At 46.2% G+C, this 19295-nt stretch overlaps 2 protein-coding genes across 2 annotated transcripts; one reads left to right on the plus strand and one right to left on the minus strand.

Moving 5' to 3' along the window:
* The first annotated feature begins 2357 nt into the window (after nt 1–2357).
* LOC123409065 lies at nt 2358–7503 on the plus strand. The gene is made up of 2 exons (XM_045102054.1): nt 2358–3486; nt 7074–7503. The coding sequence occupies exons 1-2, from the start codon at nt 2358–2360 to the stop codon at nt 7184–7186; spliced, it is 1242 nt and encodes a 413-aa protein (XP_044957989.1). The 3' UTR covers nt 7187–7503.
* A 347-nt stretch (nt 7504–7850) lies between these two features.
* On the minus strand, nt 7851–10977 carry LOC123407285 (SWR1 complex subunit 2). The gene is made up of 11 exons (XM_045100390.1): nt 10790–10977; nt 10645–10714; nt 10488–10559; nt 10308–10351; nt 9855–10122; nt 9642–9717; nt 9435–9554; nt 9278–9346; nt 9116–9158; nt 8557–8622; nt 7851–8424 (listed from the first exon to the last, which is right to left on the minus strand). The coding sequence occupies exons 1-11, from the start codon at nt 10864–10866 to the stop codon at nt 8232–8234; spliced, it is 1098 nt and encodes a 365-aa protein (XP_044956325.1). The 5' UTR covers nt 10867–10977; the 3' UTR covers nt 7851–8231.
* Between the last annotated feature and the right edge of the window lie 8318 nt (nt 10978–19295).

Here is a 19295-nt window from a genome sequence, read left to right on the forward strand (position 1 = left end):
TGTCACCCCGAGTCTAATTCGCAGCTATCTCACCCTTTTCCGAGATAGTCTCTGACATGTCCCACAACTATAGCACTCCGCCTCCTTCTGTACTTATCATACACACTTTGCCATGTGTACTGAACCCCACAGAATATACTGCCATATACTCTCTCCGCTTATGACAATTTCAGATTTTCCGTCACTTTCTCAGATTCTCCATGGTCAACTCTTGTCCATCAACTAGCACCGATAGACCCATTCACCAACTTCAATCTGGTACTCGTCAACACTGCTTGAGTACCCTTTACACACTTTGTCTGACAACATGTCTGACCACCAGTGCCTTGTTCTATCGTTGTGTTCCATGCTTACCGCACACCTCGTCGCTATCACCGTGTCGAGCCTCTGTTGTCCTGGTCAAGTTTTCCAAGGTCGCGAACCCACACCACTCAACCCCCACTGCAGAGAACCACCGATCATCACCGACCGATGTCGAGTATGACGTCTCCATCAGACCACTGGTAGCCAGTCCAATCCACGTGTCTCTCGCTATCCCACTGAAATATGCTACGATTCTCCGAAATCTTACGCCGTAGCCCCTCCATCAGCACAGAGTGAAGTCTTCCACCAGACTCCAGCTCCACCTTCAACAGGACTCCATGTAGCTGGCCATGCTACCCCGCGCCTCCTTGACTTCAAGCTCTCATGTGTACACCGCCTTGAATCAACCTTGCGCCATGGTCCGTCGAAGCCGCACAAGCCCACGTGTTTCCACACCCCAGAAATCGACCACCATCAGCATCAAGCTCCTATGTCGCTGTCGTTGAAATCACCGCCGTCTTCTGCTTTGACTGACATCCCCATCGATCCGTCAGACAGTCCAGTCCGACCCAGCCGAAAATATCCGACTGCAACCATGCTCCACCCTGTGTCGTGTTCGTCCCGCACATCTTTGTGCATTGCTCGACGCCCTGTGTATGCATGATCTTGCCACGACGCACTCGAGTCTCCTTCGAGCATTATACGCACGCCGCCATCCTTACCACTATAGACCCTCACGCTACCATCCACATACACAACAGCACCAGCGTACTCCGCGTGCACAACAAGCCTTTCTCCCACTTGCGCCATAGCTGCGCGCAGCAGCCGACCCCACCTGGGTCAGCCCGCCTGCTCCACGCATTGCTGGTCCGGCTACACACCATGCAACTTGGCTTCCACGCGCACCGCAGATGGACCGGCCGCCCGAGCTAGTACCCGCTGCAATTCTGCGTGTCCGCCTTCGCCTGTTGTATGCTCGACCGATCGCCGCATGTCAAGTCAACTGGGCCTCGCCTTGCACGGGCCTCGCCTTGCACGAGCAGCCGCGGTCGTCTCGTTCACGTCGCCTCCCACATGCACACGGTCCATCTTCTGTCGACGCCGCTGCTTTTGATCGATCAAGACCGACCTGCATCGATGCCTCGTGCTGCCACGCGTACATGCGCCTCGGTTGGACGCTCGCCGGATGATCCGCTGATCGATTGCCATATGTTTCGCCTGCCACGATTCAACCTCTAGATCAACACAACGCAGCCTCCGAACAACCTAGCTCATGATACCACTTGTTACGCAATCCCGGGTCCGCTAACACCAGCGTTTTCGAACCACATGCGTCAACAGGCCCAACCGAAGAGCAACACCGACTTATGACAGCCCTTGGGCCCTCTCCCCCCAAAAGACTAGCCTGTTAGGAGGGGACACCCTCACCCTTATAAGTCGTGTTATGTCTCCTCCCACAACCGATGTGGGACTAAACCCAACAATCTCCCCCTCACACATCGGTCACCATGGGCCCGCTAATACCAGCATCTCCAGCCCACCAACCATGACCGATCACCCGTGAGTCCACCGAGAATTATTCCCACCCGTGAGCCCACCGAGATTTATTCCGGGCACCTGGGCTCCGATGTGTGAGGGGGAATTGTTGGATTTAGTCCCACATCGGTTGTAGGAGAAGACATAACACGACTTATAAGGGTGAGGGTGTCTCCACCTAACAAGCTAGTATTTTTGGGGGGGGGGGGAGGGGGGGAGAGGGCCCAAGGCCTGTCATAAGTCGGTGTTATGTCTCCTCCCACAACCGATGTGGGACTAAACCAACAAGAACATCTTTGTATTGAAATCCAAGAAAAAGGCACCTCAAGAAAACGACAAGAAAAAGACGTTTGTGTGCATGAGTATGAGCATTGGAGGAGCCGAGACGTTCAAAGTTCAAACTGAACTTTGAAAGGCTGCCACTCCCCTGTTCCGCTCAGCTCTGCGCCTTCTCCAGCAGACTGCACCACGCCAACCATCCCACGCTCCGCTTTTCCCACTTTCCTTCGCGAGCCCAGATGGCGCAGCCGCCGTCGTCGTCCCCCTCGCCGTGGGTCATCCTGGGCAGCATCCCACGCGTCTCCGCGCTGGCGGACGGCGGCGACGCCTCCGTGGCGCTCACGGCGCCGCCGCGCGCCTCGATCCTCACCGTCTCCCCGCGCGTCTTCCCGGAGCCCCCCACGCCCCACTACTTCCCCTTCGTCCTCACCGCCGACCCCTCCGGCCTTCTCCTCCTCCAAGCCAACCTGCGCCGCGACCCGACCCAACAAGTCATCGACCGCCCCGGCTGCCAGTCCGTCAGCTGGAAATTCAACCACCCGCGCTACTTCGTGATCGACGCCACCGCCGCCACGGCATTCCACCTCCCCGACCCCGAGGGCACCACCATCCAGCACCAGGCCCTCCTCGGCCTCCTCGCCTCCCCCGGCGGCGGCGGCCACTACATGGTCGCCGAGCTCCGGCCCATCATCGGCTGCGACCACGCCACGCTCCTCTGCTTCTCCACGGAGGTCGGGGAGTGGGTGGCGAAGCGCGTCCGCTACCCGCTGCCGCCGCGGCCGCTGGTCCCCATCTGCGTGGTCTCGTACCACGGGAGGCTCTGGTGGGTCGACCTCACATGGGGAGTCATCACCTGCGACCCCTTCGCCGACGAGCCGGTCCTGGGCTTCGTCCCGCTCCCGCCGGAGAAGGTGCTCGGGTGCAGGGAGGCTTGGGGCGTCGCCGACAAGTACCGCTACGTGGGGGTGAGCGGCGGCAAGCTGCGTTTCGTCGACATGTACATGGGTAAGCGTTCCCGTGCTCGTGCTCGTGGCGGCGGCGCTCGCACGCCCACGGTGAGCGTGTGGACGCTGGCCGATCCACACTCCAGGGAGTGGACGCTGGGGCAAGAGGCGAGCTTTGCAGAGATCTGGGCCGATGAGAGCTACAAGGCGGCCGGGCTGCCCAAGAAGATCCCCACGCTCGCGCTCATCCACCCCGAGAACCCCGACGTGGTCTACTTCTTCCTCAAGGAGCACCTCTTTGGCGTTGACGTGCGTGCTCGCAAGGTCGTGGAGTGCCAGGTCTATGGTCTCGTTGCGCCGCCGAGCATCTGCATGGCCAGCCGCTTCGTTCGGGCTTGGGAGCTGCCACGGGCGCTCTCCTCAGGTAATGCATGCATGCTACCAATCATCTTTGTCTTGATCTGACTGTCTTGCTGTATGTCCAATTTGTTCCCCTCCTAAATTAGCCAGCTTTTAGTAGTATTCTCGATTGTTACACGAGTGGTGTAAATGTTGCTTGAAAAATACGTCTTTTCTGATTGATATGTTTGTTTCATGCCTCTACGCCACCATTTCGTCGATCGTCATACCATATACAGTACATGTCATTTCTACCATAGATCAACAAGTCCGGTAGTCCCACTCCCTCATTTTTATTTGCCTCTGAGCCTTCTTGATCTAATGTTCATTTGTTAGTGTCAATGCGATACACTTACCAACTTATCCTGCTATATGTTAAGAGCATAACTAGTCTACTACATCTGGATATTTCTGCACAAGCATTTTTTTTTTTGTGGATATAGGTGTGGCTTCTCTACTTGTTCACGATTCAGTTGACATATTCAAACAGTATCGGTTTGCTCCCTTGTGTTGCTTAATGCCATATGGAGAGTGTGCACTAATATTCGTCTTAGGGTCCCAAAATGATGAACATGATAACCTTTTTTTTTTAACGAAAGGGGTTTTCCCCCTACCCCACTTTTTATAAATGGAGCAGAAAAAGCCCATAAACCAGCTACACAACAGTTAACACACCGACCGAAAATAACCACAGGCAGACCCAAAAACAAAGGAAGCTGTCCTGGAAAGTGCAAAGTAGTCTACTTTTATTACAAGCCAAGATAAACTACCAAGGGAGAAAAGAAACTAAGGATAAGGATAGGTCTTCAGATCATCGCCAAGCAATCCTCAGGATCTCCCCCGGACGCTTGTCCAGCAGTCGAATGAACTGCTTCAGTTCGGTTTGCTGAGCAGCGCCACAAAGAACTTCCCATCGAAGCAAAATCCCTCTTAACTTGACAATGTTGCAGTCCAGACTTTTCCATTTGCGCCCCTGGAAATAGAATTCATTTCTTAATTTCCATATATTCCACAAGGAGGCAGCAATTACCAAGTTAAGAACAGGTTTCTGTTTATTAACTTTCCAAAAGGAAGCAACCTCACTAATGCAACTTATTCTGCAAATCTTAACGAAATCAGATATAATATCCCAAATCAGGTTAGAGTTCACACACTCAAAAAATAAATGCTGGATAGATTCATTTTCACTACAAAATAGGCAAGACTTATCCTCAATTGTTTTCCTTTTAGCCACATTATCTCTAGTCAAGGATTTGTTATATAAACACAGCCACAAAAACACATGTATTTTCTGAGGACACAAAATTTTCCATAAAGAGTCTCCAAAAGGAAATACCACACCTCCAAAGTTGATACAATTATAAAAAGACTTAACAGAGTAAATGCCTTTTGATTCCAAATCCCAAACAGGAGTATCAAGAGAATCAGATAAAGGATAATTCTTTATATGATTAATAAGCATTCCCCAATTACTTAGTCCACTATGATCAACACACCTTCTAAATGATAGTCTAAGTGTCACCCCATCCCAAACTTGGGCCACAGCACATCCTTGTTGATTACAGATGTCAAACAATTTCCAAAACCTTACTTTAAGGGAACACTCCCCAGCCCAAACATCATGCCAGAAACTTATATTAGCACCATTTCCAATTTTCCAGTGATAAAAATTCCTAGATGCTTGTAAAGCCCAGGAAACACTTTTCCAGAAAGGAGATCCAAATTTTGTTTTGGTCCAAAAAATATTTGGACAAGTCACATCATACTTATAAGCAATCACATTTTTCCAGTCTCCAGAATTATTCCTAAAAAATCTTTTTCCCCAGGAAGCCAATAGAGCCATATTATAATCTCTAATATTAGGGATCCCTAAACCTCCAAAATCCTTCTTTCTAGACACCAAACCCCATTTGGCCAAATGGAACTTATGTTGATCCCCCATTTGGCCATGATAACCTATTACCTAGGGCTGGTATTGGATAACCCCCTCTTTGTATTTGTTTTTGCTCTATTTGAATATATGTAATTTGATATACTAATATATGAAAATACCATCATGTTCATCATTTGTACTTATGGTTCTGGGCATTAAAAAAATAAACATGATGATCATATCAATAATATCAATTTTATTGTACAACTACTTCTGCATGTGCTTAACTTGACTACTTGAGGTACTAGTAATCTCCACTAGGGGAATTAGACAAACGCCTTACTATTAACTATGAATGGGTGAGAATTAATCAGATTTCTAATGGAATGATTGTACTCGATAATAGATATATCTATAAGCTTGCAAATGAGAATATATTATTAGTTAGAAAAATTAGCATCATAATCAAACAATCATTTCCACTTCATATGTATAAATGTAGTTTGGCTTGTACTTGATGTTTGCTAGCAAGATATGTAGAAAGAAAGGAAAAAGGTAGTAATATTACATTGCTTTGTCAAGAAAATACTACATTGGTTTTCAGAAAAAATACTACATTGATTTGTCATCTGATTGATATGTTTGTTTCATGCCTCTACGTGACCGTTTCATCAATCCTGACGCCCATACCATTTACATACATGGTATTTCTACCATAGATCAACAAGTCCGGCAGTCCCACACTATCATTTTTATTTGGCTCTACGCCTTGTTGATCTAATAGTATTATTGGGTAATGTCAATGCGATGCACTTACCAACATTTCTTGCGGATTAAGAGCATAACTAAATCTACTGCATCCAGATATTTGTGCACAATCATTCTTCGTGGATATAGGGGCAAAACACAAAAAATTAATCCAAAAGTGAACTAATTTATAAAATGAACTGTCCGCGAAAAAAATTCACCCAACGGACCCTTTTTTATGACGTCTTTGTCTTAGGCGCCACACTACACTGTGTGACGCCCGACACTACGTTGTGTGACGCCCGAGACCTAGTGTGACGCCTAAGACATAGGCGCCACACTACACTGTGTGGCTTCTAAGGCAAAGGCGTCGCACAGTATAGTGTGGCGCCTGACTGTCGGGCGCCATACAAAAGGGTCAGCTGCGTGAACATTTTTCAAACATGGTTCAGTTTGTGAAATACTTTTGCTCCTGGGTCAAATTTGTCTAATTTGCCGGATATAGGCGTGGCTTCTCTAGTTGTTCAGTATTTATCTGACATATTCAAACAGTTCATGCATGGACTACTTAATGATCAGTTTGCTTCCCTTGCGGTGCTTAATGCCATAGAGTGTGCCAAAAATGATGAACGTGATGATCGTATCAATAATATCAGTTTAGCTGTACAACTACTAATAGATGTGTATAACTGATGTTGAGGTACTAGTAATCTTCACTAGGGGAATTAGAACGTCTTGCTGTTAAGTTATGAAAGGGTGATAATTAATCAGATTTCAAACGGAATGAATGTACTCGATAATAGATATTAGAATATATTATTAGTTAGAAAAATTAGCATCATAGCTAGACAACCATTTCCAGTTCATTTGTATAAATGTGTCGTTTTGTTTATACTTGAGGTTTGCTAGCAAGATATGTAGCAAAAAGAAGAAGAAAAAGGTAGTAATACTATATTGATTTGTCATCTGACAAATGCTCCTTGTCTTTGAAGGGGAGTGGTGTAATGGCATGGACTTGGCTGAGAGCGCTAATGCACGCCCGTACACGCCATCGCCAGGGGATTACCACTTGCTGGGAAATACCAGGCAGACATTCATCGGATGAATTGGAGGAACATGAAGCAGATGCAGTGCTGAATCAAGTTTTGGAATGGTGCGTCCTGGTATCATCGACCATGCATGGATGCTTTTGGCGTCTTCGCGCGAAGTAGCTTACCGTTGTTGTCTCTCGGTGCATCAGACGGTGATTCGAAATGCTGCGGAAAAACTTCCTGTTGCTTAGTTTTGTATCTCGGTTGGGATGGAACTTGTACTGGAAGTATGACTTTGGTGCGCCATCGATGGTTCCGGTGGTCGATCACTTGAACCGGGAAGCTGGGAATCTCTTCGGTGATCGGTTGCTGTTTAATTCGTCTTCGTGCATTTGATCGGTGTTGCATGCTTAATTTTTGTTCATCACCTGCGTGCAATGGTAATACCACACGCTTACATGCGCTGTTCTGTGTTGAGTCCCTGTGTGGCACTGTGCACAATAGTGTAAGAGTTTCGGTCATTTTTGTGGTTGGTCCTGATCGAGAAAGAGCATCAGTGATGCAGCTGGGCTTCAAGAGGAGGACGGTGTTATGAGTGAGTCGGTGACAAGGTGGATGAACGGCGGCAGTGGCGAAACAGGCTGCCTGAGGTGCAGTTATTATATATCAAAATGTCGGCAAGGAAAGCCACATTGTGCAACAAGTTATTGTGAGTGGAAATCAAGCTCAATGTCAAAATGACACGGAAACGGATACCATGATTAGATGTCAGGATGCAATGCTGAGGCTATGTTGAACAGTCCCTACGACTACGGTTGAAGCACACCTAACACAAGAAGCCGTGAACTGATAGCAGTTCGTTTACAACATGCCATTGGCGACCATCTCCACAAGCGGCATCAAGAACATAGTGTGTCACTGTACTGCTCCTAATGCTAACAAGGCATCTTAAGCAACCACGCTGTTGGGAGATCTCCGGCCAGTCCCCATGCTAATCATATGCAACCACACCGCCAGAGATCTCTGTCAAGTCATGCTAACATGGCATCATATGCAACCATGCCATCAGATCTGTCCTCGGTAACATGGCAACCTATGCAACCACACTGTCAGAGAACATCAGTCCTCGTCCATCACATCAAGAGCAGGTATTCGTCTGAAGCGTCCACCGTGCCTTAGGTCTACTGATATTGGTGATCTTCCCTCGATTCTTTTCTTCTTAGGCGTAGAATGTTCGCCAGCTACTGATTCAAAGAGTTCTCCCATATTTGACATGTTGGGCCTCTTCTTATCCGGCTCCTCTTTCAGGAAACTGAACACATGCACCCGTAGAAAATGTTAGCATGTTATATGTCTACATTCCGAAATTGAGCACTGTCTCACTACTAAAGAGTTACAGGCCAGCAAGAAAAAAGTCAATTCCAAGGAAAGCAACAAAATGTACCTCTCTCGGATGATCTTAAACGCTGCCATTGTTGCATAAGGTAATCCCGTCTTTGGATCACGGTATCTACAAGGAAGTAAAACCTCAAATAAGATTATCACTTTAAAACAACCATGGAGACATAACCCACTCAGCGTGTAACAGAATGCATCAGTTCAGGTGTACTAATGTAGGAGTTCAGGTGTAAATGCACGAGTATGTTCATTTCAAATCACTGAATGAAGCACCTTGCCTATTTCATCATGACAAAATAAACTGAAGAGTACAACAATTGCTAGAACTAGGACGTGCAATTTATATGGGATTGCTGGATTTTACATAATATGGCACTCTCTAACCAACAGACACATATATCGCAATACAACAAACCACTACCAACCAACACTGCAACACCTGACTGTAAAAATACACAGCAATTAAGCAACAGAAACATGTGTGCATAATTTTATCAAGTGAAATATGTAACTGCCAGGGAAAAGGGAAGGAAGCTCCAACTTCACATACAAGGGAAAAGGAACATGAATTAAGGAATGAGCAAATTAGTGTACAGAAAACATACTTGGCAGGAAGTCCTGTTACAACACAAACAGATTTCTCCGGATCTGCAGTAATAATAATTAATACAGGACTACATTGAATTCAAACTGTCAAGTCTACAAATATATTCTATGGTAACTGCCAGATAAATAAAGTACATCACCAAAGAGAAACCAACACTTACAAGGAGTTGAAGTTGTACAAAGTTCAGACCCAAATGATGCCCCATTAATGAATTCCAGACGTGATTCCCCTAATTCAGAATGATGATAATTAGCACAAAAAGAAGTAGCTTCTAAGTTCAGTATTCACATGTAAGCAGATATGTGTACAGTAGTTACCATCCCTAGAGTGAAATCGAAGTGTAGGACCCTCATAGACAGCTTTCTGAACAACAGCTTTTTTCTTCACCTCCTCCTCTCTTGCCAGTACACGTTCAAGATTTCTCATGTTCATGATCTCTAATAGACAAAGGTAAAATACTCAAGCAAAAGCGGTATGTTCCATCTATATCTCTGGGAAAAGCAGAAGAAACAAGGAAAACAGACCAGTTTCAGCTGCTTCCAAGAGCATCTCTTCTTGTGTCATGCGTTTTTCTTCTCCCTCTTTTCTCTTCTTAATTGGCTGGAACAGTATAAAAGAGGGAAAACAATCAATTAGCCTGAAAACGCCATTTTTTGAGTACTATACAAGATTCTGTTGTCCCTGAATACTAATAACCATGAACGTAAGAAGTGGAGGGCTGCTGTATGGATACAGACCTTAGCAGTTGCTTGCTTTTCAGCACGTATTGCTTCTCGTTCAGCTTGTCTCACAATGACAGCTGTTCTGGTCGATTTCCTGATTGTTTTCTCAGACTCCCATTCATCAGGAACATCTGATTGTTTGGATGAAGTTGTCTTATCAGGAGCCTTGTCATCTATATCGTCATCCTCTAGTTTGATGAACTTATTCTTCTTCTTCTTTTTCTTGGCTTTCATCTTTTTCATTGTCTTCCCAGGGAAAACTAGCCGCTTCTTAATAGGTAATCTGGTCCACAATCGGGGCACGATTTAGAATATACTCCCTCTGTGCCACAATACTTGTTGTTGGGGAGAACTAATCTAGTTCCCCCCAACAACAAGTATTTAGGAACAGAGGGAGTATAACTGAGTGTTATGCAGTGCATGACTGTGCTCTGATATGCTTATGAGCTAACATGAAACATGTGTTACCTCTCACTCACTTCCTTCTCTGGGTCGTCGTCAGGTTGAGGTTCCTGGAAGGGGTTGGATTAGCAGAGGCAGTGAGGAAATTATTATGAGCAAAGAGAAGACCAACTTTACAAAAACTACTACACAATAAATAAGCAAACCAATTGAACAGATTGGACGGAGCAGAAGCAGGGATCTCACATCTTCATCGAAATCACTGTCGAATACGTCACCAGCATCCTGCTCTTCCTGATAGTTATCATCCTCCTCGTCCTGCCAGAAAGGACGGAGCGGTTGAGGCACAGTAAACAGCTTATGAAGATGAGCAGAAGGGATGATTCCGTGGCAACCGACGGACCTCCTTGAGGGCGTCTTGGCCCCAAAAAGCCTCGTCGTTCTCGACCTCCTCCTCGACGAGCTTGGTTATCCTGCGCAATCAGAGGGGGGACATACAGCGTAAGAAGTAGGGAAGAGAGGTACGGCGGGGGAGGAGCGCGGGGCACCTCTTTCCTCGGGTGGCACGCGCCGCGCGTTCGAGCAGGACGGGCGGCTCCTGCTCGTCTGCGGCGTGGTCGGCCATGGCGACTTCACCGGCGGCGAGATGGCGATGGGTTCCGTCAGTCTCGCGGCGGCGAGTGGGGGGATTTTGGGGGAAGGGAGGAGAAGCAACGAGTGGAGACGACCGGACGAGTGACGGCCCAAGTCTAAGTTCCCACTACCGGCCCAAAAGACACCCAATGTTTTCTTGAGCTGGAAAGCCCAAATCTTCAGTATAAACAGAAAAGATTCTATTTCCCCGTTTCTAAGGTTTTTTTTAAGCCGCTGCTACGGATCATCCGGTTGATCCCAGCGAAAAATAAACCGCCTCGGAGGCCCTACAATTAGACGTTTGCCAGCCGTTCGATTAGAGGGTGTTTGGTTACAGGGACTTAGAACTTATAAGCCATGACCCGCCGTTTGCAACGTGGTCAATGTTGTGCTCGGTAAGTTTGCAACTCAGCAGACGTTGCAAACACTCGCCGGCCGTCTGACCTCACATGGGTGAAACACATCACATATTTTCCTTTTTCTCTAGCAGGACCGTGTTTTCTGGGTGATGTTTGGATCAAATTGGCTGCTTGGATAGCCATTTGGATGGCGTGCATGAGAACCGTTTAATCTTTGGCCCCTGAGTCGCAACCGTTTGCAACAAGAACCGTGTTGTGGTTGGGAATTTGCAACACGAGTTGTGTTGCAGTCCATTTCGTTCATCATTGGGAACATTGCAACATGAATCATGTTGTGGCCAACCATGGCAATATGGACCATGTTATGGTCAACCATCGCAACATGGACGATGTCACAGTCACCCATAGCTTGCTATGAATTCACCCATTGCAATTGAGACTATGTTATGGTCACCTATTGCAACATGGATCATATTGTCGTCGCCTCGACATCATCGAGTAGGCCCCAGCATGGCGATGACGACTTCTAGCGGGTCCTTGTACCTACGTCTGGCGGGTTTGCAACAACGGACGGTACTTTGCTATGCACCACCGGTTTGCAGCAGTGGGCGGTCCTTGCCCAAGATTGCAGCAACATGGGAACATATTTTTATGTGGACATGGGAATAATATTTCTTTTTTCAAAGTGAACATGGCAACATTTTTCTGAAGAGACCAACAAAATCTTGTACTTTCTAAGGGTACTAGCTAGTGCATGAGCTAATATTATGGCGTGAAAAAATGGTGTAAAATTATCAACTAGATATGTCATAGGCAACTGGGACAACACACCTGATAAAGCACACGAAAACTGTGCATGCATGTCCGTCGTGATTCAGCTAAGAGCATGGTTAATAGTATAGCCAACTGCTGGCTATAAACAGTCTTATAGTCCATCTTACAGCTAGTTTGTACAATAGTTAGCTATAAAAGAGTATTACTTTTATCATATATGATCCACCTTTCATTCCCACAAAGCACCTAGGAGAACGTGCTAGAGTTAACTCTTAACGAAGAGCCCGCTTCCCTTCTTTCTCCTCTTCTCTCTCATCCAACTCAGCAAACATATAGTATTTTAATCCTTACAGCCTGCTGAGTGTACCTTATTGTACTTGCTCTAATCGGGCTCGGGCTGATCGGACGACGCAACACGCGGCTTACGTGTTCGCTGTAATCAGTCGGCTGATTTAAAACCTTTTCTTTTTTTTAACACAATACAGACGCAGTGCTTATATATACGTGAAAACCAACCTGTGGTTAGATGGTTAGAGGGACAGTGGTATGCCCAGTCCACCAGGGTTCAAATCCTAGTGCTTGCATTATTTCTGAATTTATTTCAGGATTTTCGGTGATACGCTTTCAATGGGAGGGGACGTTCCGTTGATGACGAGGCGCCTACGATGACTTCGTAAATCTCAAGATGATATACCGGCTTAGTCTTTCGGAGGTGCTCATAGGGGTAGGTCTCCTCGTTGGGAACGTTTTCTTTCATTAAACGCACATCGTTAAAAATCCTAAAATAAGACAGGAAATGCTAGCATCGGGCCTTAAACGGTTAAATCCTAATGGATTAAGGGCTAAGGATACTACTATTCCTCTAACAATCTAACTACATATTGGTTCGCACTGGTGTCTTTAAAATTAATTCCCGTAATGAGTATCACATACTAATATCATGCATATCATATTATAATATGGTATTTCTTTCATATTTTATGTTATAGTTTGACCATGACTTTAACAAATACCATGACTTTAACAAATAAAATATAAGTTATACGTAGCAAAAGTAATATTATCAAAAATTATATTCAAATACAAACCCACTAATATAATTTTCAATGACATGCATTAACATTTTATTAGCAAACTATGTGGTCAAATTTTCAAAAAAAATATGATGGAGAGTAATAAACCGGACGGAGATAGTAGTTTTGACACTCGATGTTCAACACGGTCATATGAACTCCTAAAATCTCAACTACTACCTCTCATCTATACTACTATTAAATAAGGAAACTAATTATTTCTTAAATCCACACTACGTATGTACACAATTTGATTAACACCACACGATTAGTCCCACTAAATTTAATCTAACAGCCAGCCTTAACTTAATTTGTTCTCTCGTGTTCACTTAGTAATTTATGTTGGCTGAACCTGGTTCACCGCAGAGGAATATTCGAAGCTCCATCCTCCACCTACGCAATTCCTACGATCACGCAATGGCAGAAAAGAAAAAGGAAACCGATCGGAATCGTCTCACCTTGCTCGCTAACTTCCTCGTCAGGCCGCGACCCACGCCACGTGCCTCTGGCCACCGGACAAGGGTCGGACATGTATACCACACGCTTCGCCGGCTGACCCCCTCTGCCACTGCTGAACCGACAAGCGCACCGCACCTCTCCCACCGCGACCCGCGATGCCGGCAGCACCTCCCATCCCCTCATGTCATCTTCCCTATCCCCTACCCAGCCGACGACCAAAGGAGGTGGAGTTGACGTCTCCCTCCTTCACCTACAACGACGATGAGCTGAGACGGCGCCTTCTCGCCGTGCACGCCCTTGATTTGGACGACACCACGGAGCCCATGGTCCTACTCCGCGGTCACCGGATCCAGCCAAGATCCGTCCCATCCTCCCACATCGGCCACCATGGTCATCCTCCTCTGCATCCAGGCTTTGTCCATAAGCTCCATGTGCATTACGAGGTTTGAGCCTGCTATTTTGATCGTGCAAGTCACAGGAGCTTGCCGGCAACACACAGTTTTTGATTTGGTTTGTTGTTCATCTCAGGTGATTCTTTTTGTCGAAAATAATTTGGAACGTTAAAAACTGCATTTTCAAATGGTTCTTGCAAACTGAATTTATGAATAAGACAGTCGTATTTGCTTTCAGATGTTTTGGTGTATCAAATCCCTATTCACTGCATACATTGGGATTGAAACGATGCCATGATAGGTGGCATTCACGTTTCAGGTATGAGATCATCTCAATCATCTTCAGTTAGTTTTGTTTCTTGTTATCTAGGTCTTCGAACAGCACGCAATTTTTGAACAAGGGGTGTATCGGAGTACACAGTTTGGACCCCTCTGTAGATTGAAACATTTCCTTGATATATAAGTTTGCAATTAGTTTTCTTTCTCGGAGGTAGAAAGATCAGAGTGCTCATGTGGAAGGTTTGGGCACGGGGAAAGATCAATGTTTCTTTGGCTGCTGCACCAAGACGGGCTTTGGTGCGATGACCAACTACAAAGGAGGGGTTGAGAAAATGGATACTTCTGTCCTCTCTGTCTCAGAAACCTCGAGACCTCCATTCAGCCTGTAATGCCCAAGATGCGATCATATCCTCAATTTGGCACGAGGACCTCGTCAGGGATAGAAGCGCATCTTGTCGTTTCGCAAGAATGGATATCGTTACAAGTACATGTACTGAAAAGATGAGATATATGGAATTGGTTTACACTCGTCACAAGCTACATCGGAGTCACATCAGTACAATACATAATCATCATGAAGAAGAGCAGGGTCCGTCTATGGACGAAAACAAACGAGAAAAGAAGAACGACGTCCATCCTTGCTATCCCAGGCTGCCGGCCTGGAACCCATCCTAGATCGATGAAGAAGAAGAAGAAGAAGCAACTCCAAATGAACAATCAACGCGCTCGCGTCAAGTAACCTTTACCTGTACCTGCAACTGGTGTTGTAGTAATCTGTGAGCCACAGGGGACTCAGCAATCTCATTTCCAAAGGTATCAAGACTAGCAAAGCTTAATGGGTGAGGTATGGTTAAGTGGTGAGGTTGCAGCTGCGGCTAAGCATATATTTATGGTGGCTAACTTACGAGTACAAGAAAAAGAGGGGAAAGATCTACGCATAGCGGACGTGAACTACTGTTGATCAAATGAATGATCCTGAACACCTACCTACGTCGGACATAACCCCATCGTGTCCTCGATCGAAGAAGGAACTCACGAAAGAGACAGTCACGGTTACGCACACAGTTGGCAAGTTTTAATTAAGTTAACTTCAAGTTATCTAGAACCAGTGTTAAACAAAGTTTCCACGTTGCCACATAACCGCGGGCACGGCTTTCTGAAAAAGATTTAACCCTGCAGGGGTGCTCCAACTAGTCCATCACAAATTACCACAAGCCGCATAGAAATCCTCAATCACGAAGCTCGCGATCTCGTCGGATTCCCTAGTGGAAAACCTCAACTCTGAGATTACCCAAAGCATCACCGGAATCCTGATACACAAGATATCTCGTCAAAGGTAAAACTAATCCAGCAAGGCCGCCCGGCGTGTCGACGATCCCGATAGGAGCCGCGTATCTCGTTCTCAGGACACGACGGATAAGCGACGCGTACGACTGCCAAACCTCGAGTTTCCTCGTGGTGGCCCCGCACAGTGCTCTGTTTTGGACCAGCACCATCAGCACTGGCCCTCCTTGTATTATGTGGAATTACTCCTCGGGTAGCGCTAACTCCCTATGCATTTCAGTTTACCAGAATTATTATGTTGGGCAAATAGTACCAATGTTGGGCCTTGCCAGACCAGCTTTAATCTAAAACGAATTATCAAGGGGTCCCCATAACAACCCTGATCGTGTTAGGAGTGCTCGATTATGGAACATAACACCGGTAGCCGAAACTAAGGGGGCAAAGGTGGAACAAAACACCAGCCTAGAAAGGCCGAGCCTTCCACCTTTTACCAAGTATATAGGTGCATTAAATTAAATAGCATTAATATGGTGATATGACAAGGTGTTGGAATTATGCCCTAGAGGCAATAATAAATGTATAGTTATTATTATAATTCCTGTATCAAGATAATAGTTTATTATCCATGCTATAATTGTATTGAATGAAGACTCATTTACATGTGTGGATACATAGACAAAACACCGTCCCTAGCATGCCTCTAGTTGGCTAGCCAGTTGATCGATGATAGTCAGTGTCTTCTGATTATGAACAAGGTGTTGTTGCTTGATAACTGGATCACGTCATTAGGAGAATCACGTGATGGACTAGACCCAAACTAATAGACGTAGCATGTTGATCGTGTCATTTTGTTGCTACTGTTTTCTGCGTGTCAAGTATTTATTCCTATGACCATGAGATCATATAACTCACTGACACCGGAGGAATGCTTTGTGTGTATCAAACGTCGCAACGTAACTGGGTGACTATAAAGATGCTCTACAGGTATCTCCGAAGGTGTTAGTTGAGTTAGTATGGATCAAGACTGGGATTTGTCACTCCGTGTGACGGAGAGGTATCTCGGGGCCCACTCGGTAATACAACATCACACACAAGCCTTGCAAGCAATGTAACTTAGTGTAAGTTGCGGGATCTTGTATTACGGAACGAGTAAAGAGACTTGCCGGTAAACGAGGTTGAAATAGGTATACGGATACTGACGATCGAATCTCGGGCAAGTAACATACCGAAGGACAAAGGGAATGACATACGGGATTATACGAATCCTTGGCACTGAGGTTCAAACGATAAGATCTTCGTAGAATATGTAGGATCCAATATGGGCATCCAGGTCCCGCTGTTGGATATTGACCGAGGAGTCTCTCGGGTCATGTCTACATAGTTCTCGAACCCGCAGGGTCTGCACACTTAAGGTTCGACGTTGTTTTATGCGTATTTGAGTTATATGGTTGGTTACCGAATGTTGTTCGGAGTCCCGGATGAGATCACGGACGTCACGAGGGTTTCCGGAATAGTCCGGAAACGAAGATTGATATATAGGATGACCTCATTTGATTACCGGAAGGTTTTCGGAGTTACCGGGAATGTACCGGGAATGACGAATGGGTTCCGGGAGTTCACCGGAGGGGGCAACCCACTCCGGGGAAGCCCATAGGCATTTGGGGGGGTCACACCAGCCCTTAGTGGGCTGGTGGGACAGCCCACCAATCCCCTATGCGCCAAGAGAGAAAAAAATCAAAGGAAAGAAAAAAAAGGAAGAAGTGGGAAAGGGGAAGGACTCCCTCCCACCAAACCAAGTAGGACTCGGTTTGGGCGGGGAGAGTCCTCCCCCCTGGCTCGGCCGACCCCTTGGGGATCCCTTGGACCCCAAGGCAAGGTCCCCCTCCCTCCTCCTATATATATGGGGCTTTTAGGGCAGATTTGAGACGACTTTCTCACGGCTGCCCGACCACATACCTCCATAGTTTTCCCTCTAGATCGTGTTTCTGCGGAGCTCGGGCGGAGCCCTGCTGAGACAAGATCATCACCAACCTCCGGAGCGCCGTCACGCTGCCGGAGAACTCTTCTACCTCTCCGTCTCTCTTGCTAGATCAAGAAGGCCGAGATCATCGTCGAGCTGTACGTGTGCTGAACGCGGAGGTGCCGTCCGTTCGGTACTAGATCGTGGGACTGATCGCGGGATTGTTCGCGGGGCGGATCGAGGGACGTGAGGACGTTCCACTACATCAACCGCGTTCTCTAACGCTTCTGCTGTACGATCTACAAGGGTACGTAGATCACTCATCCCCTCTCGTAGATGGACATCACCATGATAGGTCTTCGTGCGCGTAGGAAAATTTTTGTTTCCCATGCGACGTTCCCCAACAGTGGTATCAGAGCTAGGTTCATGCGTAGATGTCTTCTCGAGTAGAACACAAAAGGTTTTGTGGGCGGTGATGTGCGTTTTGCTGCCCTCCTTAGTCTTTTCTTGATTCCGCGGTATTGTTGGATTGAAGCGGCTTGGACCGACATTACTCGTACGCTTACGAGAGACTGGTTTCATCGTTACGAGTAACCCCCTTTGCTCAAAGATGACTGGCAAGTGACGGTTTCTCCAACTTTAGTTGAATCGGATTTGACCGAGGAGGTCCTTGGATGAGGTTAAATAGCAACTCATATATCTCCGTTGTGGTGTTTGCGTAAGTAAGATGCGATCCTACTAGATACCCTTGGTCACCACGTAAAACATGCAACAACAAAATTAGAGGACGTCTAACTTGTTTTTGCAGGGTATGATTGTGATGTGATATGGCCAACGATGTGATGTGATATATTGGATGTATGAGATGATCGTGTTGTAATAGAAATATCGACTTGCACGTCGATGGTACGGCAACCGGCAGGAGCCATAGGGTTGTCTTTATACTAACATATGTGCTTGCAGATGCGTTTACTATTTTGCTAGGCTGTAGCTTTAGTAGTGATAGCATAAGTAGCACGACAACCACGATGGCAACACGTTGATGGATGATCATGGTGTGGCGCCGGTGACAAGAAGATCGTGCCGGTGCTTTGGTGATGGAGATCAAGAAGCACGTGATGATGGCCATATCATGTCACTTATGAATTGCATGTGATGTTAATCCTTTATGCACCTTATTTTGCTTAGAACGACGGTAGCATTATGAGGTGATCTCTCACTAAAATTTCAAGACGAAATTGTGTTCTCCCCGACTGTGCACCGTTGCTACAGTTCGTCGTTTCGAGACACCACGTGATGATCGGGTGTGATAGACTCAACGTTCACATACAACGGGTGCAAAACAGTTGCGCACGCGGAACACTCGGGTTAAGCTTGACGAGCCTAGCATGTGCAGACATGGCCTCGGAACACATGAGACCGAAAGGTCGATCATGAATCATATAGTTGATATGATTAGCATAGGGATGCTTACCACTGAAACTATTCTCAACTCACGTGATGATCGGACTTGGGATAGTGTAAGTGGATCATGAACCACTCAAATGACTAGAGAGATGTACTTTTTGAGTGGGAGTTTAGCATATAATTTGATTAAGTTGAACTCTAATTATCTTGAACTTAGTCTAAGTCCACTTTGAATATATTTGTGTTGTAGATCATGGCTCACGCAAGTGTCATCCTCAATTTTAATACGTTCCTAGAGAAAGCTAAGTTGAAAGATGATGGAAGCAACTTTGTAGACTGGGCTCGTAATCTTAAGCTAATCTTACAAGCTGGAAAGAAGGATTATGTCCTTAATGCTGTGCTAGGAGATGAACCACCCGCTACGGCTGATCAGG

Source organism: Hordeum vulgare, chromosome 7H, assembly GCF_904849725.1.
Source record: "Hordeum vulgare subsp. vulgare chromosome 7H, MorexV3_pseudomolecules_assembly, whole genome shotgun sequence".
Classification (NCBI taxonomy): domain Eukaryota; kingdom Viridiplantae; phylum Streptophyta; class Magnoliopsida; order Poales; family Poaceae; genus Hordeum; species Hordeum vulgare.